Below are 25,783 nucleotides of genomic sequence, written 5' to 3' on the forward strand. Positions count from 1 at the left end.
GAGAATTCCGGGTCGACTCCACCCAACACGCACACACGCGCACGCACGCACGCACACAGATGTAGAGGATCTGTCGAATATGAAACGATAAGAGGAAATCCCAGCCTCGTTCCGGTCTTTGGCTGAACCCCGGGGAGGTAAATCCTGCCGCGTCCTTCCGTGCGAGTCGTGCGTAATTCCGTGTCGGGAGGGATCCGGAGCGGTGGAGGTGCTGGCTGAGATGTTACGCATGCAGCAAGGGGGGGGGAAACCTCTGCGTGACGATCAGATGCGGGCTGGACCGTCTTCCTCCGGTCCGGTACGCGCGGGCTCCAGAACGCACCGGGGCGGTCCCGTTACCGAGCTATGATCTACCGGCTCGCTTCACCGGGGAAGGCAGGATGTGCGAGGCTTCCCCATCTCAGGTTCACATCACCGGGTCCCCTCCATAGCAACCGGTGGGCCTCTTCCATGGCAACGCGCGGAGGGGCGACTCGCCTCCACTCTGACGCTGAAGATCAATAATCCACCGATCGGATTATAATCTGTCTGTAATATAATTATGCTTCTCATCTACTTGCGTTATTTTATTTTGGTTTGTTGTGGCTTTAGGACACATCTTGAAGTATAAGTACACAAGAGAGGGATATTTCTTCAAATATGTATTTTTATTTATATATTTATAATATTTGTTCATACATTCGCATCCTCACATGTACAAAAAAAAAAAAAAAACCGCATTTCAGAAACTCGGGCCGCTGCAAGGTGAAGACAATTTGGACAGCAGAGGACAAAAGATGTTAAATTATGCATAGCTTCAGTTACTAACAGCAAATAAAATAAAAAGGGGAACACTTTAATCTCACATTAGGAAGTTCAAGAGAAATGGAGACGATCCGGAGGAGGAAATGTTCGTTTGCATGAAGCAAAGAAACGGTAACAGACGCGGCGCCTCGTCAGACGGGCAGAAAACAACATGAAAGGAAGGAAATCATGATGCAAGAACAATATTCCCTTTCTTGTAAACAAGTCAACAGTATGAAATGCAAGATGTTAGTTTCCCACCACAGAAGGATTGAAGACGTCACCAGAGTCACAATCTTCCCGTAGGACGCATGAAAACAACAACAACGACGACGACGACAATCTCGTTCCCGTCTGGATCAGATTCATCAAAGTAAAGCTGAGAGAAACGTTAAGACCACAGATCATCCGCTCTGGTTTCAGTGGAAGCTGATAAAGTGCTGTAGGAGGAATGGAAATGTAAAGGGGGAGGGGCTAAAGACATGATGCTATTCATGCGTCATGGGACATCTTCACATGAACAAAGAGCATCCTGAGAACGGACGGGTTCCACCGCGGCATCATCGCATACATGAGGGTCAAGGTCAGCGCCATCTTAGCATGCATAGGTAGGACAGGACAGCCCCCCCCCCCCCCCCCCGAGCCACGATGCGAAGCGAGGACGGACTGGGACACTGGCGTTCAGACACGTCTCGCTCCCATCGACGAGGACAGCTCCCCCGGTGGACAGGGAGGAGGACACGCACACCGAGTTCAGAGCAACCTGTCCAGCAGCGTGCTGCAGGAGAGCCCGGCACCGCCCCAAGGTGAGAGACTAGGGGGGGGCTTCACACATCGAGCCTGGCTTTGGTCAGATCATAGCAGCTTACTACCAGAAAATGGACTTCAGCAAAACACAACGGCAGGAAACACATCAAACGGTCTCAGAAATGCGTTGCGTATAAAGTGTCTCAGCTAAATATGAATCTGTCCCCTTCAACGGTCCGCGTACAAATAGAAAGGTTTATACACGTTAGAATACTTCCGTCGTTTCTTGATGCGGGCCGGTGAGGAAGAGGAGGAAGAGGAGGAGGAATGGACTCCTCTCATTTCAAAAATCAAGTGCTGTAAACATCAGACGCACAATCAGCCGGCAGCGTAGCTGCTGAGGAAGGAGTAGAACATGGGCAGCTTGGTGCGCTGCTGGTCCCGCCGGCACCACGCCATCACCGTGCCCTCGCTGTTGGCCGTGTAGAGATGGTGGCCGTCGCACGAGTAGGTTAAGCTGAGGCACAGAGGAGACGGCGTGAACGAGAGGATTCCAGAGGCACCAGACAGAATCAAAGGAAAGCGCCGGCTACCTGATGATGGGCTTGCTCGACTTGGAGAAGGTGACCTCCCTGACCGGCTTCAGATCCCAGGTGCTCCACAGCCTGGGCAGGAACACCCGCGGACGATTTAGCGTCTCCAGAGCAAAAAAGAAAAACATAGAAACGCTTCTCCTCACCTGACGACGCCATTCTCCAGCCCGCCGGCGATGACGTTCACAGACACGCCCTCGGCCTGGTTGGAGAAGGCCACGGAGCAGATGATCTCCCTGCAGTGGACGTGGCCGATGAGGTCGCCGTTTACCGTCCACAGGCGCAGGTCGCTGCCGCCGCCCACTGGCACGCACGGAATCATCATCATCATCATCAGCGCTCGCGTCACGCAGTAAAGAACAACTCGGAGACATTGCTCATGAGAAAGGGATCTTCACCCGAGTCGCAGACGGTTGCGATGTCCCCCGTCGTCTCGCTGGCGGACACCGCGGTCACGGGATTCTTGTGTCCTGTGAGACTTTGTACGTAACAGAGCCTGAGGAGACACAGACCGGCCGTGAGACCACGGCCGAACGCCGGATCAAAAGCGCCGGCGTCCGTCCACGTCCTGCGACGCTCACCTGTTGAGGTCCCAGAGGATGCAGGTGCCGTCTCGGCTGACGCTGATGAGGATGCTGTACGGTTTGCAGACGAACAGGCTGGTGACTTCGCCTGTGTGTCCGTACAGGTGAACCTGAGATTCCACCTCCATCTCAGACGGCTGTGGAAAGAAAGACAAATATTAGAGGCGAATACAAAGAAATGGCTCTGTTAAAAGAAAAAACAGGAAACGTGGATTTCTATGGGGGGGGGGGGGGGGGACTCCAGGACTCTAATTCCACCGGTCGGCTTGCTGGAAACGTGTTTCAAGGTCGACCGTGATGAAGCCGAGTGCTGGACTACAGTGCGGCGGTCTAAAGAGGGAGGTAAATGGGTTATTGCGTCGCCATGGAAACCCACCGTGGTGCTGGTGAAGCAGTTGCTGTAGGCGGTGATGACTCCACACTGGCTGCCTGTAAATAGCTGGCAGCCATCGGGCACCCAGGCGCAGCTGGTCACCTGCGGCGGAGCGAGACGGTTGGTTGATGCGAACGGAGCAGCTCATTGGTCGATCCCGGCGTCCTTCACTCGCCGACGTTTATCCCGGGAGCTCACCTGATGAAGCTGCGAACACTGAATGAAGTTGATGGGCGGCTCGCTCTGCTTGCTCTTCAGCCGCAGGATGTTGTCCGCGTAGCCCCAGCTCAAGATGGCCGACCACTGGATGTCTGTGCTGTGCATGCTGCGGACGCCTGCGAATCAGAGACCAGGAAATCACCGGCGTCCGCAGGCCGTCGGTCCAAACATGCTGAACTCTGAACTCTGAACTCCTACCCTGCTCTTTGCTGTAAATCATCATGAGGCAGAACTTGCGGGACAGCCCACAAATCGCTCGCGTCGGCAGAGCCAGCAGAGATCCAAACCGCTCGCCGTGCGGCTGACTGAAACACACCACCGGGTCCGGGGCAGATGGCGAGCCGACGTACTCGCCCCACTTCAGACCTTTGATCCATGGCAGAGGGCTCTGTGTGGGGGGGGGGGGGGGGAGGGGGGAGAACATTGCCAGGTGAGCAGCGTCCTGGAGGACGTGTCCGGGTACGTCTGTAACATAACCGCCGTTACCGGGCAGGCTACGTCCTTGGCCTGCTCCCGGGTTTCCCTGAAGGCCAGTTGAACCAGGAGACCCACGGCTGCAGGCAGCTCCCCCTCCATCATGAGTCGGGGGCCGGCTCTGCTGACGTGGGAGCCGTTGAAGAGCTGCCTGGGAGTCTGCCCGTAGGTCTTGATCATGGTCTCCAGGGCCCGTCGCTGCACCGGGTCTTCCACAGCCGAGACGTCCATGCCAAAGTACGTCTAATAAAAGTGATGTTGAGATTCGCGTAAGCAGCAAACCGCCGTTTTCCCCCCAACAGGGCGACCCCAGGCAGCGACTTACAGCCGGGTGGAAGACGTTGATGGCCTGGACAGCAGCTTTGCCTTTCTGTTTGAGGCCAAACACCAGGTCGATCCACTGGCAGAGCGTCTGGGAGACCTGGTCCGACTCCAGCGCCTGCCGGTGGATCAGGACGAACAGACGAGGGTCGTTGCGGGCCCACGGCGGCAAATTTACGTGGTTCACCCTCTCGCCATTTTGACGAACACCAAAATCAAACCCTACGAAAACAAATTTGTTTTAATTTGCGAGAAAAGGAAGACCAACGCATAACAGCAAACAGAACATATTTACCCTCTCTATTGACGAGGAACTCTGGGAGGTAGAAAAACTCTGGGATGAGCTCTTTGACATCAGTCATGGACTCGTAGGAGGACAGGCGCCACGTGGTGTTCATGGAGTGAAACGTCCGGTCCGGAATATCAAAGCTCTGGTCTGATGAAGGCCAAAGACAATCCGATTACAGATTCAGCTCACTGATTGCAGAGATCCCCTTTGGTAACCTCGGACACCACGCTAGCTGAATACATTTACGATCACATAAAAAGATGCCTTGAAGGATCAGAGGAGAGAGACGGATTTAAATGAAAGTGGAATTTTAACAAGGAAAGAAGAGAGGAAGGACAAAGAGTTGGGTTAGGGGAGAGGTGGAAGGATGAAATAACCCTTCATAGATAAACACGCGTGATCCAACGCGGCGCCGCGTTACGCTGGAGATCAAAACGTGAGACAGGCAAACGGCCTTTTGGAGATGTATGACAACCGCCTGGTGCTAAAGCTAATCAGCTAACATCTAAAGCTCGCTTAAAACAGGAAATGCTGTAAAACAGATAAAGCAGCAGGCGTTTGTGACATTCTCGGTTTAAGATGGTCTTTCCTGAACACGAGTCAGAGCAGAGGCGTGACTCACCCTGGTATGCGAGGAACATCTTGGTGAAAGGAGGCATCCGGACCAGGAAGTGCAGCACGGTGCCGCTGTTGGAGTAGTGCGAGCCGTAGTGGTAGGGCTGGACCGGAGGCATCGGGTCGTCCTCACGAATGCCTTTCTTGTGTTCCTCCTCGAGGTACTACACAATGAACACAAGCACCTTCTGATGCATTTTGTTACACACACACACACACAAACACACACACACAACGGGCCGACTTACCCTGTAATTATCAACGTAGCGATCCTCTTTCTCTTTCGACTGCACTGCGATGGGTTTGATTAAATTTCTGCACAACAACAGGAAAGAGGCAAAGCAGCTGATCAAATCAAAACTATTCTAATCCGACAAATGATTTCCGGCATCACAAATGCGTCTCTGCAAACCCTCGACACAAAGTCAGGCTCTGGCCTCAGGATATAACATCCTGAGATTCACACACAAATGCTTCTCGAAAACACGATAGCAGTCGCTGCCCGGGGCCGACCTGTAGACGCTCGGGTCCTGCAGGTCGAGCGTCTCGCTGGTGTAATCCCGCAGGATGAACGGAAACACCGGGTACTGCATCAGGTCGTTGAAGGAGCGACCCGCGTGCTTGTTGAGATGCGTGAGGTACTCGAAGTTTGAGATCTGCCCCGAGCCCCACAGCTGGGTAAGCGCCGTGATGTTCCCGTACTCCAGCAGGTTGGGCAGGTCAGAGGTCAGGATGTTGTGGTAGACGTCGTCACGGAACTGGACGAGGACACAGAGGGCCGTGAGAAGTGGAACCTGAGCAGTTAACTCGTAAACGTCACCTGAATGATGCGTAAACGCCGCTCTTGTTCACCTGTACCTGTGTGACCCCCCCCCCCGGTGCCTTTATGGACCTGCTGATCCACTAGAAAAGGTAAAGATCCACGTCGTCTCCCTGACAGTCTTTAACAGTCCACAGCAGCGCTAGCAGAGATTCTCTGATATTAAGCGTTAGCGGCCTCCATCGACTATAATATGCTTATAAATAATTTAAAGATTGAATCCAACTCTTTTGTGCCGTAATTAATCAGTGCTTGGATAATAACGGAAATTTGAACTGCTGTTGACTTTAAGCTACACACTATTAAATGGGATCCTTCATCTCTGCTCAAGACAGAACTGTCTGCAGAGGAGTTGCATTGTGGGAAATTAGTTTAACTATGGCTCATAATAATGTCAAACATGTTTGACATCTTAGTGTCGCATTTACAGTACAACATTTGCTTTATTTTACAAGCACCACGTGCCGCTAGTCCTGATGGGGAATCTGAGAAAGAAATGTCTTATCCAGGAACGGTTCATATTCGTGAGCGTGATGCTCTGACTGCTGACATGAACTGCTGGCACGGACCGTTACAGAACTCGACAGATACCAGACACAAATATTCAACAATTAACTCTGACAAATGTACTTTTCTTTTTTTTTTTTAACTGGATGATTTTGTCAACTCATCTCTCCATTTCTTTGATTCGCAGGAGCGAAGCAACTTTTATTACATTTGAACTTTAGTCTCACAGGTTTGTGTAATTTGCATCTTAAAAAGGAACATGATTTGATAATAAGTTTTATCCTGAAAACATTTAGATATAAAAATGAAACCTAAAGTAAAATGCACTAGAATATCTACACAGCATTACACACCGTTCATGAACAATATCAATATCGATTCCACCGTCTTTCTCCGTGACCCGTGTTGTTGCCCCACCTTGGTGTTGTCAAAGGCTAAGAGCAGAGTCCGGCCATTGGTGAGGAATATCTCCACGGCGTTGTCTCTTAGCTGCCACCAGCGCTTGTGTACCTCCTTGATTTCCTCGTACGTCCAGGAGAAAGACGGCGCCTCGGTCTCGCCCTGAAGGCTCTGTTCAAACACAGCAACACATTCTGTGCCAAGTAGACGAGCCAGTTCACGACCATCATCATCCACCTTAAAAAAAAGTAATCCCCAACAGTAGTCTGACCATACCTGATTATCGTGAGCGTCTGTAGCGTTGTCTTCCACGAAAAACATCCCCGACTTTCCTGTGAGACAGCATGTAGCGCGTGAGATTTAATGTATGAAGGCAAATAACAGCCCCCCCCCCCCCCCTGAATAACTAACAAACACTTCAAACAACTCTCAAAATAACTCAAGAGCCTCAGAGAGAGCACATTCATCTCTGCTCCATGTAACCGGCAGACTGCATTATGCATGAAGCCGCGGCGGGAAACGGACAGTGTATTACCCAGAAGCAGCTCCCCTGCCGTCTCTCTGGAGGGAGCGACACTGATGCACCGTCTGGTGAACCTAAGGACAGAAAACATTCCTCACACACCCCATCGGAGAGGAACATGATGTCGTCTAAGCCGAGAAAAGGCGGCAGGAAGTACCTGATGGGCTCGCTGGTGGCTTTGTCTTTGACAGTGGAGGAGAAGGAGGAGTGGGTCTTGTCCTCAAAGAGGAAGGATAATGCTACCGTAGCCGTGTCTAAACAAGACATAGGAGGGATTCGGACACTCAAACAGAATCACAGTAGCTGCCTTATTGCCGCGAAGGGTTCCTTCACCTTCAGGCTTGCGTCTGTCTTTCAGCAGATATTTGTTAGGAATGGTGAGGTAGCATCTCTGAAGCCGCCGGCGCTCCCGGTTCGGCCCTTCGGTGGGGTCCAGCTGCCAGGATGTTGGGTAGGAGGTCTGGTCGTACCAAACCGCACTGAAACAGACCGTTATAGTCCGGTTGTTCAGTACAGAAAGTTTTGTTGATAATCAGAATACTTTCTAGATCCCCGACGGAGAAAGGTTCCAACAATCAAGAAAGTAAAGAAACAGCCCCTAATCACAACATAGTATCTGAATAAATAAATAGAAAATATTACAGAGCTGCTCTGAAATAAATCAAAACAAACCACCAGAATGAACTGAAGCTTGCAACAATGGAATTTGTTTTATTGTATTTACAGCAATCACTAAAAGGCACCGCTTCAGTGCTTGGCTTTTGTATGTTGAAGGTTTTGGGAGAAGATTTTGAAAGGATTTTGGTCTAAGCCCGAAAAGAAAATTGTCTTTTGAGGCAAATCTCACAGAATGACCCTAAAATTTAATTGGTAACTATGGAAACTGAAAAAACAGGAAAAATCTGTTTTAAAAAAAGGTACAACTTCAGGAATTGGCCGTTCTATGTGGACAGTTTGCGAAAAAATATTGAACAGAGACAAAAGATTTGTGAACCCTCAAAGTTTCATCTGGTGCCACCTGCAGGAGAATCTATAAAATCTATATTATGGATTACGTTGGAACGAAAACTTGCTAAACTAGCATGCTATACTAGACAAACATCGGCAATCTAGAATTGCACTAGTTTAATTTACATCCATTTCTATAAAGTAACTGTCTCACATTAGACTGTTCCAATAACGCATGGCCTGGTGAGAGACTTGTGCCGATGCTCACCGGTCATGCGTGAGTTGCTGCACCAGCTCCTGCCAGTGGCGACTGGCACTGAGCTCAGTCTTGTAGAGACCCTTGATGTGCTGGATGACTTTCTTTCTCTCCATGCCTTGCCGCAGGGACACATTCTGAGTGATATCAGCTGCAATCTTTGAAATATCCTTGGACTTTGCATCCAGCCTCTGGAGAAGACTGCAGAGAAGCAACAAAAACAGGAGGGAAAGATGAGTGGAACGAAGGCGCGACACTTACAGACATCTTCCAGTACTGGAGATCCATCTAGTGTTAAGTAAAAAAAACTCACTTCTTCTGCGTGTTAGACATTTTCTTTTCCCATGCCACTTTGCTGGTTTTCTCCTCCGATTCATATTTGAATTTTTCCTGTGTGAATAAAATTCCAAGTAAAAAAGGCTTTAAACGCATCGGCCGTCTTCTCCAACAAGATTAAATCTGACAGGCTTCACTTGTAAATGATTTTGTTCCACTTACACAAAATCTATATTTTATACTATTGTCAAGGCTAATTGAGTTCAACTAAAGAGGTTTGGAATACTTTCCCCCTCCATTTAAAAATAAGAATTTGCCTTTTGTAAGACCGACCTCTTTTATGGCCTTGAGCAAATCTTGTTTATGCTGAGCGCTGGCTGGGATGCAGCGATGGCCGCAAAGCTTGAGCGAGGTCATAAAGACACCCACTGCATTCTGATCATCTTTGGTGAGGCTGTCCCTGTGATCGTGCAGCATCTTATACAGATACAGAGACAGCTTCGGCCCGTGCTAAAACGGAAAATAAAATTAATTAGGTAGATCTGGTTTGACGGAAATGACCAGAAATAATAGAAATATAACTATTTGTTACTCTAACTATAAAAACGGTTTCCTTTACACTCACCTCCAGACTAGGACTGAGGCTCTCCTTGAGGATATCCAAATGTTTGGGATCGTACACAAACTCCAATGCTTCCTTCCGGTCGGACAGGGGAAGTGCAGGGCTGAGGGTGTGCACAAGCAAACGGCCTATTTGCACCCGAAAAGTGTCCCGACACGACCATAAGATCTTCCGCCACTGTTGATTCGGAGCTCCTCCTCGACCTGTGCTTCCCTGCGAGACCATAACAAGCAAAGCAACTGCATGATAGAGCAGTTAGCTCATCGCAGATAAAAAAAACTAAAGCATAAACTAGAGCTAAATACGAAAAAGACCAGTAAACGTCATACCTGGCTAATTTTGATCCCATCCATCATGAGTCTGAGGATATCTTTCTGAAAGCTTTTCTTGCTAGCAGGCGGCAAGGGGAAGGGAGTAGGGGAGTGTGGAGCCGAGGCAGCGCCGCCGTCATCCTGTGGTTGATCACCTGGATCTGGTGTGAAAGGCTGTTGGTCGGGAGAGTCGGGAATATTCAGCAGGTCAAATAAGTCCTGACTCACATCTGAAAGGAGAGACAACGAGCCAGGAGTACATTACGCAGTACAGTTTATGCTCATGTAAGGTACGGAGAAAGTACAGAAGACGTTTTGTACCGTGGTAAAGGAGTCTGTTGACAGAAAGCACCACGAGCTTCTGCAGCCTTTGGACGAATTCGCTCTCACTGGCACGAATGGGATTCTCCTGGCTCATCCTCCTCCGCATCATCTGGCTGAGCTCCTCGCTGGCTACAGAGCGCATCCGCATCAGGAGCGAGTCGGTCTGGGCCAAAGAGAACCGGCGCCGGCCTACAAGCACAATAATCGTGTGCGCTCAGTTGCGACATAGACAAAGCGAGCGCACACCGCGGTACGCAATTTGCAATGAAGCATGGATGAATTTGTTTTCTTTCAAATTCATACTAAGGTTATGCAAAATGTCACAAATCATTGATTGGAAAGAATCGCCGATCACAATGACATCAGCGCTAAAATGCTTCAACTTGATTAAGTTAAGCGTTCAAACACGCAGATACAAAAAGGCACCGGTAGCGCTCCAAGGTACCGGGCAAAGGGAGGCGGGTTCTGGGGCTAATGGCGAATTCACAGCAGACATGGAAAACGTTCTCCATGTCAGGGAGGCGTTTCTCCGCCGTGGACCGCAGTCCAAGCTACCTGTGTCACAATGGAGCAAGTAGGATGGAGCTCCTGAGGGGGAGGGGAAGGGGGGGTCCTGAGACGGGAAGCTGAAGGGAGGGGACAGGGGGATCTGGCCGTAGGAGCAGCAGTGCTGCCCGGGGATGCGGGGGTTAATGGAGCCTTTCATGGCAATGGAACCTTCAGATCAAGATGAAGACATGGTCATTGGACAGACAAAAAAATCAAAGGCCTGGAAACGCATGGCGGTACAAATCTACCTCAGCGCACCGACTTCCTCTCGCTGCATCAGACGCTCACCTGCGATACTCTTGCGCTTCTGATAGATGGCGTGGTGCGGAGAGCTAGGGGCGTTAACCGAGCCGCTCAGCTTCGGAGGCTCCTGATTCGCTGTCGTCTTTATGAACTCAATCGCCGACTGAAGGACACGGAACTGCAAGGCCACCGCCATCTCTGTGGAAAGAACAACAAGACTGTTGTGATGCTCTCCACGAGGGACTTGCTTAAATTCTGCGGTTGATTACGTGTGTCGTTTGTTTTAACATGTACCATCCTCACCTTGCGTGTGACGTGTCTTGCTCGTTTGCATGTAACCCAGCAAGGTAATGAGGTCTTCAATGATACGGAAGTACTGGGACCCTGAAGAGCTGCAGGAGTGGATGGTCACAGCTACCAGCAGTTGCTGGACGTCACACACCAGAAGCTTGTAATCATTCAAAGGAATACTGGAGCATAAAGAGGAAAGAGATCAAAAACAAAATATGGACCATTGAAAATCTAGCCAGATCAATAATATAAATGATTTAATGAATGCCTGAGAGATTCACCTGTTCTCCATGCCATCCAGAGTGGTCAGGGTGTTAAAAAGCACGTAGAGCAGACCGTGGTCTAGCAGGATGTCTGCCAGTTTGGGGCAGGCGTTAAGCAGCTGCAGCAGCATGCACAAAATGTTATGCACCAAGGAGTTCTCGTACAACGAGTTCTCGATAAGTCCCAGGACTGGGATGATGCAGCGCTTTCTGAAAGGTGAAATATTCTCCATCTCCTCCAAGTCCAAACTGAAAAACAGAATAGAAAACAATGGTGAAACGGAGCACAGACGTGCGATCGTCCAGACACAGCATAGACAATCCTGTGCGTTGTTTTTTACAGGACTCACTCTTCCTCCAGGCCGACCGGCCGTCCAAACAGCATCTCCAGGAAGCATTCGAGGAGCCCCTGGCTGCCCTGGTGGACGTACAGCTGATTGGCCAGCAGTGAGAAGCCATGGTTCTTCAGAAACTTCTCCTCCTGCTCCTTGAGGGCTCTGCTGAAATAGGCATCCAACAGCTAGGAGAGGAGGGCAGACAAACACGAGATCAATTCAGGAAGGTATGAAGCCAACACTGGAAAGATATTTGACAGGTAATTACCCAAATATTTTTGGCATTTAATGCATTAATGGAAAGAAATAGTTAGAAATGTCTGATGTCTGGGTGATAAATGTGTAGCAAACACCAGCAAGTGAGCAAAACCCACACCCATGTAAGCTTTAAAACATTTTCAAACTTGTGTAAATTTTAAATTTTAAATGTTGGGACTTCTGATCTGCATTATTACCAGATACTATGTTATCTACTAGCATCATTCCTGCACAAACATGTGGTGGCCTGGTGGTAAACCAGATCAAGAGAATATATATTAGCCGACCTTCATGACTCCTTGCTGGATGAGTGGCGACGAGTGATTAACCAGCACAATGAGGGCCTCGGGCTGAATGAGCTTGTCCATCACCTCCTCAAGCATGAGGTCAGGCAAGAGCAGCAAGATGCCTCTCAGAAGATCATAGAGTCCACAGCAGATCAGCACCAGGCAGTCTTCAGTGCTGGACCTGAGCGCAAACGATAAAGGTCGGAAGTCCTGAATCGGTCCGAGCTGATTTTAGAGGTACGGTAATACCTCGACGCACGAGAGTCCCGAGACACGAGCGAACCCGACGATGCGAAGGCGTGATGATGACGGAGATGAAGCATGAAATGATCAAGAAACGTGACCGTGGTTTCCGCGCAAGCGATTTGGCACGCCAGTACGAGCGGAGTACACAGACGGCACGTAGGATCCCTCAAACGGAACGACGCCATCAGGAACACAAAGCCTTCCAAAGGCAGAAGTTTATGTTTGTGTACGATTCAATTAGGGAAGAAAGTGTCTACGTAATAAGCCACCTCGCTCTCTCGCCAATAAACAATCAGCTGGAGTCTTGGATGATTTTAGAACCGAAGAATCCTCTGTGGACGAGAGGCGAAGCGTCTTCAACCAAACTCAAACGAGCCCGGTTGATGCTTCGCTTGCTCGCCGTGGTTTACCCGAGAACCCGCGCCGGCGTCGGTGTACCTGTCATTGGACTCCGTCTTGCTGTGCGTTCTGTCGTAGCCAGGTGAATAGGTGTAGCTCTCCCAGTCCTCGGGCACGGAGCTCCTGTCGGCCGCACTGGGCCAGCGGCCGATGGTCAGCGAGCCGTTGGGAGCCGGGAAGGCCAGGCCCAAACTGGCCAGGTTGCTCGGGCTCCTCTGGAAGGGCTGGATGCCTTTTAGGCTGTCCGGGCGGTGCGGCGTCTCGTCGCTGGCCCCGCCGCACCTCTCCTCAGGCTCCGTCACCCCAACGCTGCCCTCTGCGAGGCTATCCGCGTCCTCGTCCCGCTCTTCCTCCACGCTGATGGAAGGCGTGCGCATGGCTCCGCCTCCTTCCACGTCATTAGCGTCACAGATCGTCTTGGCTGATTCGCAGCTGCTGAGGAGCTGCTCATCGCCGCCGCCCTTCTTGAGCGTCTCGGTGCTACCGAGGACCTGCTGAGCGGCGAGGGAGCCGCACTCACTTTCACCCGCTTCATTAGAGCTACGCTGCCCGAGTCGAGGTGGCAGTTTAGGAGAGGCATACAGAGACGCCGCCAGACTGGGGGGGCGCAACGACTTCTCACCGCCTCCGTGTTCAGGGGAGGGGGCGTGAAGATGGCCTGGAAAACGAAACGAAATGATTAGAAACTCATCATTTTCAAGAATTTGTAACAACATTTTGTTGAGCCTTAGTAGCAGCCCTTAGAATAACGCTTAAAGCGGCTGCACCTTCATCACTGAAGACAGTCGGGGAGAGCGACATCACAGAGCTGCTGGCAGACTTTCCACCACTGCTGGAGTGTCTCAGGTACATAATGGACTGAACCTTCTCCTGGTACAGCTTCCCATCTGACAAAAAAAAAAAAGACAGCGAAAGAACTCAGTGTCTCACATTAAAGGCTCCTTGAGAGAGAAGAGCTGCTTTCGGCTGCACCTCCTTCTCACCGATGTGCAGTGAGAAGTAGAAGCTGGAGGGCGTGTGGCACACGTAGGTGTTGGTTGGTGGGTGGACGGCCAGCAGGAAGTTGTAGATCAGTTTCAGCAGGTTCATGTCCGGAGGAGAGCCGAGAACCTCCTGGATGATTTTGACAAATGACACGCAGACTTCCTGCGGGATGGTCGTCAGATGGTCGTCTCGATGCTCCTGAAGACAGACACGATGCCGTCAGTGAGAGACGAAACACAAGGCGCTCTCGCGGTGGTTTAAGGTTGATGCACTTACCTGTAACACCTGGCAGGTGAGCAGGAAACGATGCACCACTTCAGCTTTGAGGAGCTGACGGATGTTGAAGACCTGATGAGGGTGGTGCACCCTGATTAGGAGCTCCAAGGCAGTAAGCAGCGTTTCCCACACGCCACACTAAGGGGGAGCAAAAACAGAGAAGCTCACACGAACCCGCTAGCCAGCATCTAACGGCAGGGCAGAGGTGACTATTACACCTCCAGCTGAATAGGATTTAGAAAAACATTACAAAACATCTCTGAATTAATTCGTTTAGTTGGAATGTTGGAACGAACTAAGCATCTCAAAAATACAATTTGCATTTCAAACCCTTTTCAGCATTTATTATTTTTATTTAGCCTGAATGTGTTATTGGAAGTCGATGAGTGTTACCTCGCCAAGCCTGAGGGTTTGCCGCGACTAACCGAGTTCAAGCTGCTCCTTTTTACATTCTGAGGGTGTTCGAAGAAACACAGTAATAATTGAAATCTACTGGGAGGGGCTTGGTAGCATTTCCTCAGGTGCTTCGTTGCTCTGCAGCCAGACTGTATAATACGGCATTGTGACTTACTGCTGCCACTGGAACTGGGTTAATTTTATATTTCTGTTTTAATACTATTTCATCTATACATTTCTCACCGTGTCCTACTTCTTTCTCTTGAGCTGCTGTAACAGTGCCCCCCCCCACTCTGGGATCTATACATTTTGTCTTGTCTTATTTAATTCGATAAAGTTACAATAAACACCCTTGACCATGTTTGGCTCTACACAGAGCTCTGAATCCGAACAATTGATAATTTAAAAAAAAATAACGTCCAACAATGATAATGAAATGAAAACCTTTTCATCATCTTCGACCAGCGAGGAGGAGGAGGAGGGTTGACTCGCTAAATATCTTGTATCTGTTTTTTGAACCTGGCATCTTCCCTTACTAAAAACTGTTACTATGGAGCTCGTCCTTACCTCAGCCTTGGCCCAGATCTTCCAGTCTAACAGGATGTCTGACAGGAGCCTGACATCCTGAACCACAGCAACAGATTCAGTGTCCAAACGGAACTGACCATCTTCCCCGAGGATCAGGATGGCTCGGCTGCAGCAGGCATCCAGTAGAGTCTAGAAAGACAGAATATGGCCTCAGAAATGTGTCTATTGGTAAATTACACACCAAAGTGGAAAGAAATTAGACATTAAAGAACTGCATAAACCCATTCTCTCAGATTATAGAACTACAAAATGGTTCTAACAACAACATTAATATATACAATACAGGTACTTATTCAGATACACACAAATTCACACCCATTCAAGAGTAAATGATTTGCCAATGAATAGAATTGTTCTTCTGTTCAAATCAGACTGAAATGATGTCTTTGTTTTAGGAGACCAAAAAGAGAAATTAAAAGTCAGGTAGAGTCAGTTATGAAAAAACAGAGCCAAAAGTAAATATGGAGAGTCTGCATTCTACATTTCAATACGACTAACAGATGTATTTCTTATCTACTTAACATTAATACTTGATCTTTTTTAAGTTCTATTTTTGTATTATTTGTTGTTTTATATGTTGTCTTCATACATTTTGTTAGAGCAATCTCTCAAAGCTTCATCTAGACCTGAAGCTTCGTGTGACAAAGCCGGAAAACGGCCGCAAAAAGTTGTATTCGACAAGATAGCAAAGACTATTAAAGGTGACTCACTTTCAGCATATGATATCCCACGATGCATTTGGACTTTATGAGGACCTGGTGGATCATGGAGTAACCGTGGTAACAGTCCATTTCGTAGATGCGGTGTTGGTTTAACTTGGACGAAGACAGTAGCACCTGCAGGGCCAGAGTCTGGGTCTTCTCACAGTCACTCAGCTCCACTGTCTGGACGGTGTCGAGCCAGAGGAGAGGGGGACAAAACACAAACAAAGGTCATCACAAAGGAAAACATCTAAATGAACTACACATTTCTATAAAAGCCTCTGGGATTAAAAGGGAGCGACACCTCGCTCTCTGCTGACCTATTCTAAAGCAGATAAAACCTCGATAAAAAACATCAACAATCCTACCTGTGCAAAGAGGAAGACAAAGTTCCCTATTCCTCCGATCTTGTGCAAGACACTCTGCAGGCCTTGGGTGTTGGTGGGGTGCAGCGCCCTAAGAGCGTTGGGCTCCAGTGAAACGCTCTGCACCTCCTTGGAGCTGAACGGCCGCTGAACAACCACCGCTTTGGCCTGACCCTTCAGTCTGATCACAGGCTCGTAGATGGTGTAGACGCCGGGACTGCTGGGAGCGTACACTACAGCCAGACCCTCCTGTACAGGAACACACACACACACACACACAATTATAACTTTCATTGAAAACCTTTATCCCGTCAATGTGACGTAATAACAGTTTTAAAGAAGTGCTGACGTTTCCGGTTTAGAGTATAACAGCAGTTTCAAAGACGAGGAAGGGAATTTATTAATTATTCTTGTCTTACGCCTTTATTTTTAAATCAGCAGAGCCATTGTCAATAAATGTATTAGCCATCAACATCTATTTTAAGTCTAGCTGAAATAGCTTTTTTCATTGGGGGGGGGGGGGGGGGATCAGTCCCTACTGTATAATATCTCTAATGACAGCTAATTGGAATGGCACGTTACCCATGCACCGTGAAATTAAACTAGAAATGAGACTTGCAGAACACTTAAATCACAGTTTACAGCATAACAGCTTTAAGACAGTGTCATTTCAAAATTAATTGAGTATTTTCTAAATACATAAATGTGTGTGTGTTTGTGTGTGTGTCTGGTGAGGAGGATGAAGATTCATGCAGACTTACAACCAATGCTGTTGTATCCACATCCTTGTTCTTCATGAGAAACTCTCGCACGTAATCACACTTCAGGGTTTCCTCAGACACAAACTTGGATAACGTCCCACTGGGCTGGCCGTATTTGCAGGGCATGATGGAAGTGAGGTCAGGCCCACTGGTGTAAAGGAAGAGAGCCTCCTCAGACCCTACTCTGGATCCTGTATTACGGAGGCAAATCGTACAGTTCACCATCTTAATGACTTTCTGAAAAATCCCACATCGATCCTGTATCAACCCAATGGGTAAATGATTTCAAGTATTGCATGGCGCAAACCAAACCGTGGCCAACAAAGAAATGAGGCGAGGCAAGCAGTCGAGTGAGAAAGAGAAACGTTTCTAATATCTAGCAGAAAGGCAGGATTTAACGGCAGGAGTCCTACCGTTAAAGAGAAGAACAGTGCCCAGGCTCCAGCATCCACCATGCTTCAGAGGTTCCCCAGAGGATGGGATGCAATGGCCCAGCATGCAGAAGCTTTTGTTGCTGTCAGAGGATAAACTGGACTTCCTGGGTAGCGTGTAGTCCAAAGAAACTTCACATTTCCTGAACAAAAACAGGTTATGTGAAGGTTAACGGCCTCTTATTTTGCCAGATGTAAAACCCGTGTTTTACAGATGTTCCTCACCTGATCCCACACACCCAAACAACCACACGGCCATGGACGTTCTTCTTGCCTTCCGTCTGTTGGGTGTAAGTGAGGCCGAGGTGCTGCCACCGGCCCACTCCGAGTACTTCCTCTTCAGAGTCTGCCTGCGCGAGCAGACCAGCTTTTATTTCGTCATTTGGGTCTATACAAATTCTGAGGGAAGAGCACATGACGATACTCAAACTATGAATGCTTCAGGAATAGAGAGACATTCCTCACACACATCTTTGAAGCTCTCTCTCTCTCTTTGGGTACACCATGCTGAAGAATCACCTGAAGGTGAGAGAGCCCGTAGAGACGTCTGCCCACATTTGAAGCATCAGTGCCTTGGAGCCCATGGACAGAATATGAACGAGGCCTTCGTCCACTAATCCGCTCCCAAGCTGCGAGGAGCTACGGTGGGACTCAGCTGCAGGAGGGTTACTCTCCCCTGAAAAATAACGAGTGAGGAACCTCAGAGCCAGCTCATACTAATGATATTCAGGCAAAAAAACATGTATTGGTGCTTCACCTTCATTTTTGTCTTTATCCCCTTCCTCCTGCTCTGTCACCCTCAGCCACATGGAGGCGCTGAAGCCGCTGGCCATGTGGGGCCAGCAGTTTTGGCCTACCAGGGGTAAGTGGAGAGGAGCCGTGTGCCATGGAGAGGATCGGCGATGGCTTGGACGTAGCCCAACATCCCCCTCCCTGCGTCCAGAAGACAGTTTGCCCTTCCACAGCAAACCAACACCTTTCCCTCCAACAGCACTGTTCTGCCTGGAGCTGTTGGATACCCCTCCTGACACTGAAGCCCCAACGATAGCGGGGAATGACAAGAAGTGAAGCGGCTCCATGTTCATGTTGGCTTCAACAATCTGCAGGATGCCTTTGAGTAAAACCTCCTGGCAAGCAAAGCAGACTTGAAGTAAGGAAACAATTGGCAGGTACAAGCCAAGTTACAATTCACAAATCTCCAAGTTACGGTACATTTTTTTGAAGTTCATGCATACGGTACCAGCAGTTGTTTAAAAGACCTTAAACCTGGGCTCAGTCCAGAAGAAATGACTACATGTGGCAACTTCAGCCCCTAACGCATACGATTTTCATACGAGGACGCCTCAGGTCAGAGATCAGCGTGTTCACACGGTTAAAAAAACTCCCATGGAACCTGCTTCTTGGAGACAGGTTATTAATAACGTCTGCTGCTGGATCCCAATGAATCACAAACCTGTAGGAATAAGTTGCACTATCACCGATTAATTAAAGCGTCATGAGTTGTGTGACTGGTCAGACTGGAACAGCGGTTTGTAAGTACAGTCCGTTTAGCATTAATAGAAAGGATGTTTCACGAATAAATTCTTATTCATGTGGAAAAAATGATGCGTAGACACCGAACATAAGCTGTTAGCGTCAACAGTGTCCCGAACATAAGATCAGACAGCAATGTTTACAGATTGATGGGACTATTTACTGTAGGCGGGTTCTTCTCCAGGAAGAGACGAATTAATAGAGCCAGTTCCTCCGCTGTGATTCGCTGGCTCACCATGGCAACCAGCAGCTCGACGAGCACCGTCTGGCAATCTGGATACAGACCAATGAAGAGCAGATTAGGTTACCAGTTTTCATTCACTTGGGCAAAACAGTACACATCTTAATGAAATACATTTTGGTAGAGATCGGTATACCCGTCTGGATACAAAAAAAATCCAGATTTTCCCATTTACTTATAATGGAGGCTTTTAAAAAATACATATATCTTGCAAAATATGCATTAAATTCACTCACCAGAAATTGATCGACATGTACTTTCATTCCAAATGTGTTAAGTCAATGAAATGTTTTAAATGTCAGTGTTTACACAATTTCCCTTAATTGTTGACATTGGTTAGAGTTTTTCGAGAAACACTAAAATTACACACAAGGAGTATGACATTTGAACAAAATGTCAATGCCAAGAGCTCCAAATCTGAAGGAAGCTATCTCTGAGTGTACCCAATATTTGGCCCTAGATGTCACACAGGAATAAGTTTAAAATAAACCAGAAAAAAACAGCAAACAAACCTAGAAAGGAGGGGTCTCTTTGGCTGAGGATGTTGTGAAAGCCAGACAGGACAGTTTTGACTCCTCCCTGTGAAGACCAGAAGAGGAGATCAGTGCAATTCATCATAGCGCAGTTGAGGATAAGCGAGAGGCAAATACACATTACTGAAACAATTAGTAATACAAAGAGGAAGTAGTCAGTCTGACCTGGTCATAGAGTAAAGCAGCGTTGCAGCGGTTGGCATGAACCGCACCTAGAAGACTGTGAAACACGTGACTCACAACCTCCAGGTCTGGGGAGCTGCTGGCAAGAAGCTGCAACTGCATTATGCAGATCTGCGGAAAGAGCAGCGCTCCACACCCAGGCCCGTCAGCCGCCACCGCAAAGTCTCGCAGCTCGGCAGCTTCCACCTTCACCCCTAAGAGAACCACCACACATATAAAAATCACAGATGAGGACAGATGATAAATCTTACCTCAACTATGCTAATACAGACCCAAGCTGTATCTAGTAAATATAAACTAAAAGAATAATACTGAGGCCCCGCGATGCATTCGGGGTGTACCCTGCCTCCCACAACTCCCGTGACTCGCAAAGCAGAAGAAAATGAATGGATGAATGGAATAATATTGAATGGCAGCTCCAGCATCGCCTTAATATAGTTTTGAGGAAATTTAAGATGCTGAACTACAATCTAATTTAATTCTGGCAAATCATGTCATGTATTTTTTTTTTTTCTTCAAAAAATATCTTCTTGTAGGCGGTGCAATAAAATACCAGAAGCTAGTAAAGTCATAAGATCCAGCTCATGTGGCCACACAGTTTAGTTGCCTGCAGTTGTAAGAGGTAAAACAAAGACTCCTTTCTGATGGGATGAAAAAGCAAAAAGGAGTTTAGGCCACGTTCTTAACCTGTGAGACGGGAGTGGAGAGGGAAAAGTGACAAAAGAGGCCGTTGTGAGGAAAGCGCTCAGACCCAATTCTGCCACGTCATAAGTATGCAATACATTTTAGCCACTTATTACCAAATATCCTCCACAGCAACCTAAACGGGTTTATATTGTTGTTTTTTATGTAACACGCACCTTAAAAATATTGATTTTACAATTAAATTCTCCCGTGAATTTCTGAAAATGTAAAAATGAATAAAAGTGTTCACCAATCCGTGAAAGGTTTCAATTCCTATGCGGGAAAAGCAAGATTAAAAGGTTGAGACCAAAACCAGAACCTCTTAATCCATCAAGATTCAGGCTGGTAACATTTATAAACAACAAAAACAACCTCTAAAGAAAACAGAAAGCATGAAGTAACACTAATTTATAAGATTCCAGCCCTAAAAAAAAACCTCTAGGAAATAAAAAGGGTGAAATGTGATCTTGCAGGGACAGTTATAAAATATAAACGTAAAGCAGACTGATGCAGTCGTGTCAAATGGGCCTCAGCTCCTATTACCCGAGCTGTCAGGTGTGTAGAGTAGGTGTGGGCCTACCCTCTTCCTGCTTGGCCATGTCTTCAGGGTTGCTTTCGCTGTCGGCGTCGTAGCCCTCCTCCTCCCCCGGGGGCTTGACGCCACAGCTCTGTACCTCGTCCACCTCCTCAGACAGATCACCTGCCGGGGCCACCCCGTCTGCAAACACCTGAAGCTTCTGACAAAAAGCGAGCGAGTGGGCAAGAGTGAGACAGAGAGAGAGAGGGAGAGAAAGAGAAGGAGAGAGGAGGCAAGAAACAAGAATTTCAATCCACTACAGTCGAAATGTAAGCAAGCATCACTAGCCGGGTCATTAAGTTGGGAAAATAAGACAAATTCTGAAAGAGCTTACCTAATTCTGTTTGTAAAAGGACGTTATCTATAATAAGCATGCAAAGCACTATGGCCCTTCCCTTAATCTGGCAAATAATTTCCCAACAGAGTGGAAAATAGTCAGAAAAAAAAGCCAGCTGACTTTTACTCACACAGCCCGGCTCCTCGATCTGAAGACTCATTCCTCATAAATGTCAATGCTTCAATTGTTTTGTGTTAAGGCCACCCCAGAAAGAAGAAAACACGTTGTGCCTCCACCATGACTACAAATAGCATAATGCGATCCATTTACAAAGAATAACTTTATTAAACTCGTTTTTAGTCGTTTATTAATTTGCCTTAAATTCTAGAAAATTAAATCCTTACGTAAACTATAAAATCCAACCAACTAATTGAGTCAATTGATACTGAGAAATAAATTAAAATTAAATTAATAATACATTTATCAGCACCATTATCTCAGGAGCCAAACAAACATTTCAACATGCAAAATGAAAAGTAAAAAACAACCCTGCTGATTTGATTGCTCGGTGCAAAATCCCCACACCATAGTAGAGGAGCTCATCATACTCCCTGCAAGTGGGAACACCCTATTAATTGGAATTAATGGCGCACTACATGTCGATGTAAACCCACCACTGCCTCCTACTGTAGCGGATACGTAATTACACTTTATTCTAGTACGACAAAGAAATTTGCTCTTCGTGGTAGTTCAGAGAAGAGGCTTCCTGAAACGCACATCTCTATTTCACAACTACGCAGCTTTGATATTCTATGGCACGGTAAATGAACAGTTCAAAGAGTAGTCCCAAAGCAGAACGACTTTGTTGGTGGAAGCTTCACAGCACAATGTTGGAATGGGTAAGTGAACGTCACATGTCGCTGGGCCCCTGAGAAGAACTAAGCTTCTCAAAAAAAGAGGTAAACCCATTATATAAAAAGCTAAACCCTCTTGTAGGAGAGAAGGCAGTCTGCCAGGAATTGTAAGAAGGAAAAAAGACAGCCGAGTCAGCGAGACGAGAGGCACACACTACCAGTCAAAAAGGATGGGCACCATTAGTTTCCACCTTCTTTTTTGTCAGTGAAAACTAAAAACAGTTCGTATTCTGGCCCCGAACATAAACGGTCTTCTTCTAACTGCAGGATTATCTGACTCGTGTGCCCCCTCCTGTGTAAATATTACAAACTACATCTTCTCAACACGTTTGGAAGACGTTTGGTGGTAGAACTTACATTAACAAGAACTAATATTTACCAAGGTGTTGCCCTGCTATTCTGAAATGAGGCCATGCTTGCTCGAATCAAAAGGCATCATTTTCCATGGACTGCCATTTTATTTTATATTATCCAGATAACGGTTGCTTGGCAACACAGTATGAGTGGCCACACACACCGCTGCCCTGACGCATGATAATGTTTGGCTGGAAAATTGTTCCTTTCATTGTAAAGCTTTTTTACTAAACACCACCATTGTTCTTCATGTTTGGTCACAGTCTTCAGCCAAAGATAACATAGTATGCAATGAATAAAGGTAATTAGTGGAAAAAGCAATTAAAAACTTGCTTACTTATTCATGTTTACTGTCACAGTGCTCGTCAATTAGATGTAGCGGTTAACCATAATGATGTAAAGCGCAGAAATGGATCAGAGCAAACAATGTTAAATATTAATGTTTTGTGAAGAACTTTACTGCTGGCATATATCATCACATGGATGACGGGAGAATCTCCAGACATCAAGAGTTATATATTCTTAGATTGCCTGTAACCAGAACTGGCCTTTAGACAAGCAAGGCAATAAACTTGACGACCTAAAGAGGTGCAACAACTTCACTCGGCTTCTTCCAAGGCAGGGCAGAACTCACCTTGTCTGGTTTCTCCTCAGGGGCGTCGGGACCAGCGGACACCTCTGCCAGGGCGACTCTCATGAGCGAGTCAAAGAGAGGAACAGCAATGTCAGAGTTCACAACTCCTGAGCGGGAGAGCTGGTCTCTCACCTCAAACAGAGTCTCTTCCACTGACTGGAGCTATAGATGACACGAGACAACAATATAAGGCATAAGTGTTTTATGAGCGTTGTACTCAGGATTGAGCCGATCAATGTGATTGATTGACTGACTTACCTGATATGAAAGCTCAGGGTCTGTTCGCTGTAGTGCTGAACTAGCACTATGTAGGCAAATAGCCAGCAAGGCCTCAAGGAGTCGAATACTTTGTAGTTGCCACTCTTCCTCCTGCTTCCTCGCTGGATCTTGGGTCTTTCCAGCACCTGGACTGGTGGCGAGGGTGTCAGCAGAATCATGAATTGTCTCGTCAAGTCCGACTAAGATGGAAGGAGCTGTGGACTCAGGGCTACCTTTGCCCTTTCCGTCCTTTTTCTTCTTTCCTTTCCCATCCTTGGTCTTACAGGACAGTTTCTGAATAACCATGGCCATGAGGCGTAAGCAGACATCCAGTCCTCCCAGCCTATAGAACTGACTCCGGAACAAGGGGCTGGTCAGGTAGATTAAACGACACACTGACCAAACATCCGCCGCCCGTTGCACCTGCTCTTTGGAGGGCAGAGCCACGCTGTCCAGGGACAGGTAAGGCACTCGCCCACCGAGGGGTTCACTGGCTGTACTATCATAACCTGAAGTGTCCTCCGAGTCATTGGCCGAATCCCGGTCGGAATCAGCTTCCTTGCTGACACAGAGGAACGCCACACACAAGAAAAGGTTGACAGCATGAAGGTGGGTGTTTGCTCGGCTGCGCCCTGGTCCACGACCTGGCCCACCTCGGTTCTTTTGACTTGGATATTCCTTCAGGCCTTCGTAGAACTTTGTGAGGCTCTGTGGGCCCTCTCCAGCCCCTCGTGACCCCAGATCTTCAGTCAGGCCCAAGCTTGCCTCCCTTTCTTCAGCATCAGCATTCTGTAGCTCCTGCAGTACCCCATCAGTGTGCTGGTGTCCAGTGCCTATTATTAGCGTCTCAAACACCTTCAAAGCTAAAGAGCGTGTCTGGTCTAGGTACACGAGCTCAGTCACTTGATTGAGACCATTACAACTGAGGAAAAGGTCTCTAATTACCCTGTAAAAGAAAATAGGGCAAAATATAAGTAATGTCAAACAGCACAGGATGGGTGGACGTGAACGGCACACATTTGAAGTAAATAAGATTTTACAGGAAATAAAGAAAATCAGCCTTATTGTACAATCTGGCATCATTTCCACGAAGACACAAAATAGGTTTCATAGAGAGCCAGCTGCTGGAAGAAAGCATCATCACTAGGGTCTGTTATACAAGCTAGAAACGTCCCAAGGGTATACACGTAAACGGAAGTACCCTGTTCTGTTAAATGCATCCAGAACATTAATCTGCTGTAGCCATACTCATAACAATGTTAGATAAAACGTCAATGACGTCTCACTTAGACCAAAAAATTGTAATGAATTATGGATTGGCATTAATTAGAAATGACAATGAGACAGATCTAATGACAATGTCCAAGTGGATTAGGTGTCTAACTCTGACCAAGCATAGAAAAGGAATAGGTAATAGAGGGATTTTATAACAATCGTCTGCATGACTTTAATGTAAGAGGATAATGTGAACACACTGACGCTTCTGTAGATTAAAATCTGCAGTAGGTAACTTTTCTAAAAACACCGTATTGTATTGAGATGGGATCCATCCTGGGTCACATCAATAACCCTACAAACACTGCCAACCTCCTAGTATTATGAATATATTAGCGTGCAGACGTTAGCCTGCAGATCTGATGACTGACTGAGCCGCAAGCCTGGTTGCAGTATTTTACAAAATTCCTACCTCACTGGACATGGATGTACAAATGCACAGATCCAAAAGAAAGAAAAAAAAATACACAGCACCTTTTTGCATGTCTGAAAGCATCATTTTTGCATTTTGACCTTCTACCCAGCAAACCCTGGCAACCATGTAAACCTGCCACCATGGCATGTTTTGTGTAGGCTTTCCTAACACATGCTTAATGGACGCCAGGTTTGAGTTTAGTCATCAAGCAGGCATTTTATGTGGTCAAACAGCACTTCAAAATAAGGCTATAATTAATAATTATGAACATTTATTAGCATAGCATTCATATCATTATGTTACAAATACACAATAATAATTACACAGGTTGGAATTTTCTTATTTGTAATTAAACAATCCCTTTCTGCTGCTGTTGCGTTGCTATGTTGATGTTATAAGTGGCACCAGCAGTGGTATTGTAGCATACAGTGGAAGCTAATCCTGCAAGAGGAGCTTCACTGAATGCTGTATGTTTGAAATGAAATGTGCTGCCATTTTTATTTTATGAAACAATAAGGCATCAGATGACAGTAAATACGAGAACACTG

General features: G+C 47.2%; 1 protein-coding gene across 1 annotated transcript in view; it reads right to left on the reverse strand.

Moving 5' to 3' along the window:
- Window positions 1-1,427: 1,427 nt before the first annotated feature.
- Window positions 1,428-25,783, reverse strand: part of lyst (lysosomal trafficking regulator) — a 40,249-nt gene continuing 15,893 nt past the window's right edge. Inside the window, exons 6-54 of the mRNA XM_068741751.1 lie at window positions 23,546-24,491; window positions 23,249-23,449; window positions 21,112-21,268; window positions 19,830-20,041; window positions 19,644-19,710; window positions 19,054-19,163; window positions 18,115-18,484; window positions 17,877-18,033; window positions 17,583-17,756; window positions 17,340-17,500; window positions 16,927-17,117; window positions 16,169-16,414; window positions 15,810-15,983; window positions 15,079-15,228; window positions 14,116-14,253; window positions 13,839-14,037; window positions 13,623-13,742; window positions 12,895-13,513; window positions 12,211-12,391; window positions 11,681-11,850; window positions 11,349-11,579; window positions 11,080-11,246; window positions 10,822-10,974; window positions 10,540-10,701; window positions 9,982-10,173; window positions 9,679-9,890; window positions 9,353-9,562; window positions 9,061-9,237; window positions 8,765-8,841; window positions 8,464-8,652; window positions 7,581-7,726; window positions 7,405-7,501; window positions 7,260-7,321; window positions 7,001-7,056; window positions 6,743-6,895; window positions 5,512-5,756; window positions 5,247-5,313; window positions 5,006-5,162; window positions 4,390-4,530; window positions 4,099-4,316; window positions 3,786-4,016; window positions 3,498-3,687; window positions 3,279-3,415; window positions 3,084-3,182; window positions 2,705-2,844; window positions 2,522-2,619; window positions 2,270-2,426; window positions 2,124-2,195; window positions 1,428-2,047 (exon numbers count right to left, since the gene is read on the reverse strand). Coding sequence (XP_068597852.1) covers window positions 1,909-2,047; window positions 2,124-2,195; window positions 2,270-2,426; window positions 2,522-2,619; window positions 2,705-2,844; window positions 3,084-3,182; window positions 3,279-3,415; window positions 3,498-3,687; window positions 3,786-4,016; window positions 4,099-4,316; window positions 4,390-4,530; window positions 5,006-5,162; window positions 5,247-5,313; window positions 5,512-5,756; window positions 6,743-6,895; window positions 7,001-7,056; window positions 7,260-7,321; window positions 7,405-7,501; window positions 7,581-7,726; window positions 8,464-8,652; window positions 8,765-8,841; window positions 9,061-9,237; window positions 9,353-9,562; window positions 9,679-9,890; window positions 9,982-10,173; window positions 10,540-10,701; window positions 10,822-10,974; window positions 11,080-11,246; window positions 11,349-11,579; window positions 11,681-11,850; window positions 12,211-12,391; window positions 12,895-13,513; window positions 13,623-13,742; window positions 13,839-14,037; window positions 14,116-14,253; window positions 15,079-15,228; window positions 15,810-15,983; window positions 16,169-16,414; window positions 16,927-17,117; window positions 17,340-17,500; window positions 17,583-17,756; window positions 17,877-18,033; window positions 18,115-18,484; window positions 19,054-19,163; window positions 19,644-19,710; window positions 19,830-20,041; window positions 21,112-21,268; window positions 23,249-23,449; window positions 23,546-24,491 — 9,118 coding nt within the window. The 3' untranslated portion in view covers window positions 1,428-1,908. The remainder of the gene's footprint in view (window positions 2,048-2,123; window positions 2,196-2,269; window positions 2,427-2,521; window positions 2,620-2,704; window positions 2,845-3,083; window positions 3,183-3,278; window positions 3,416-3,497; window positions 3,688-3,785; window positions 4,017-4,098; window positions 4,317-4,389; window positions 4,531-5,005; window positions 5,163-5,246; window positions 5,314-5,511; window positions 5,757-6,742; window positions 6,896-7,000; window positions 7,057-7,259; window positions 7,322-7,404; window positions 7,502-7,580; window positions 7,727-8,463; window positions 8,653-8,764; window positions 8,842-9,060; window positions 9,238-9,352; window positions 9,563-9,678; window positions 9,891-9,981; window positions 10,174-10,539; window positions 10,702-10,821; window positions 10,975-11,079; window positions 11,247-11,348; window positions 11,580-11,680; window positions 11,851-12,210; window positions 12,392-12,894; window positions 13,514-13,622; window positions 13,743-13,838; window positions 14,038-14,115; window positions 14,254-15,078; window positions 15,229-15,809; window positions 15,984-16,168; window positions 16,415-16,926; window positions 17,118-17,339; window positions 17,501-17,582; window positions 17,757-17,876; window positions 18,034-18,114; window positions 18,485-19,053; window positions 19,164-19,643; window positions 19,711-19,829; window positions 20,042-21,111; window positions 21,269-23,248; window positions 23,450-23,545; window positions 24,492-25,783) is intronic.

The sequence above is a fragment of the Brachionichthys hirsutus genome, chromosome 7, assembly GCF_040956055.1.
Source record: "Brachionichthys hirsutus isolate HB-005 chromosome 7, CSIRO-AGI_Bhir_v1, whole genome shotgun sequence".
Classification (NCBI taxonomy): domain Eukaryota; kingdom Metazoa; phylum Chordata; class Actinopteri; order Lophiiformes; family Brachionichthyidae; genus Brachionichthys; species Brachionichthys hirsutus.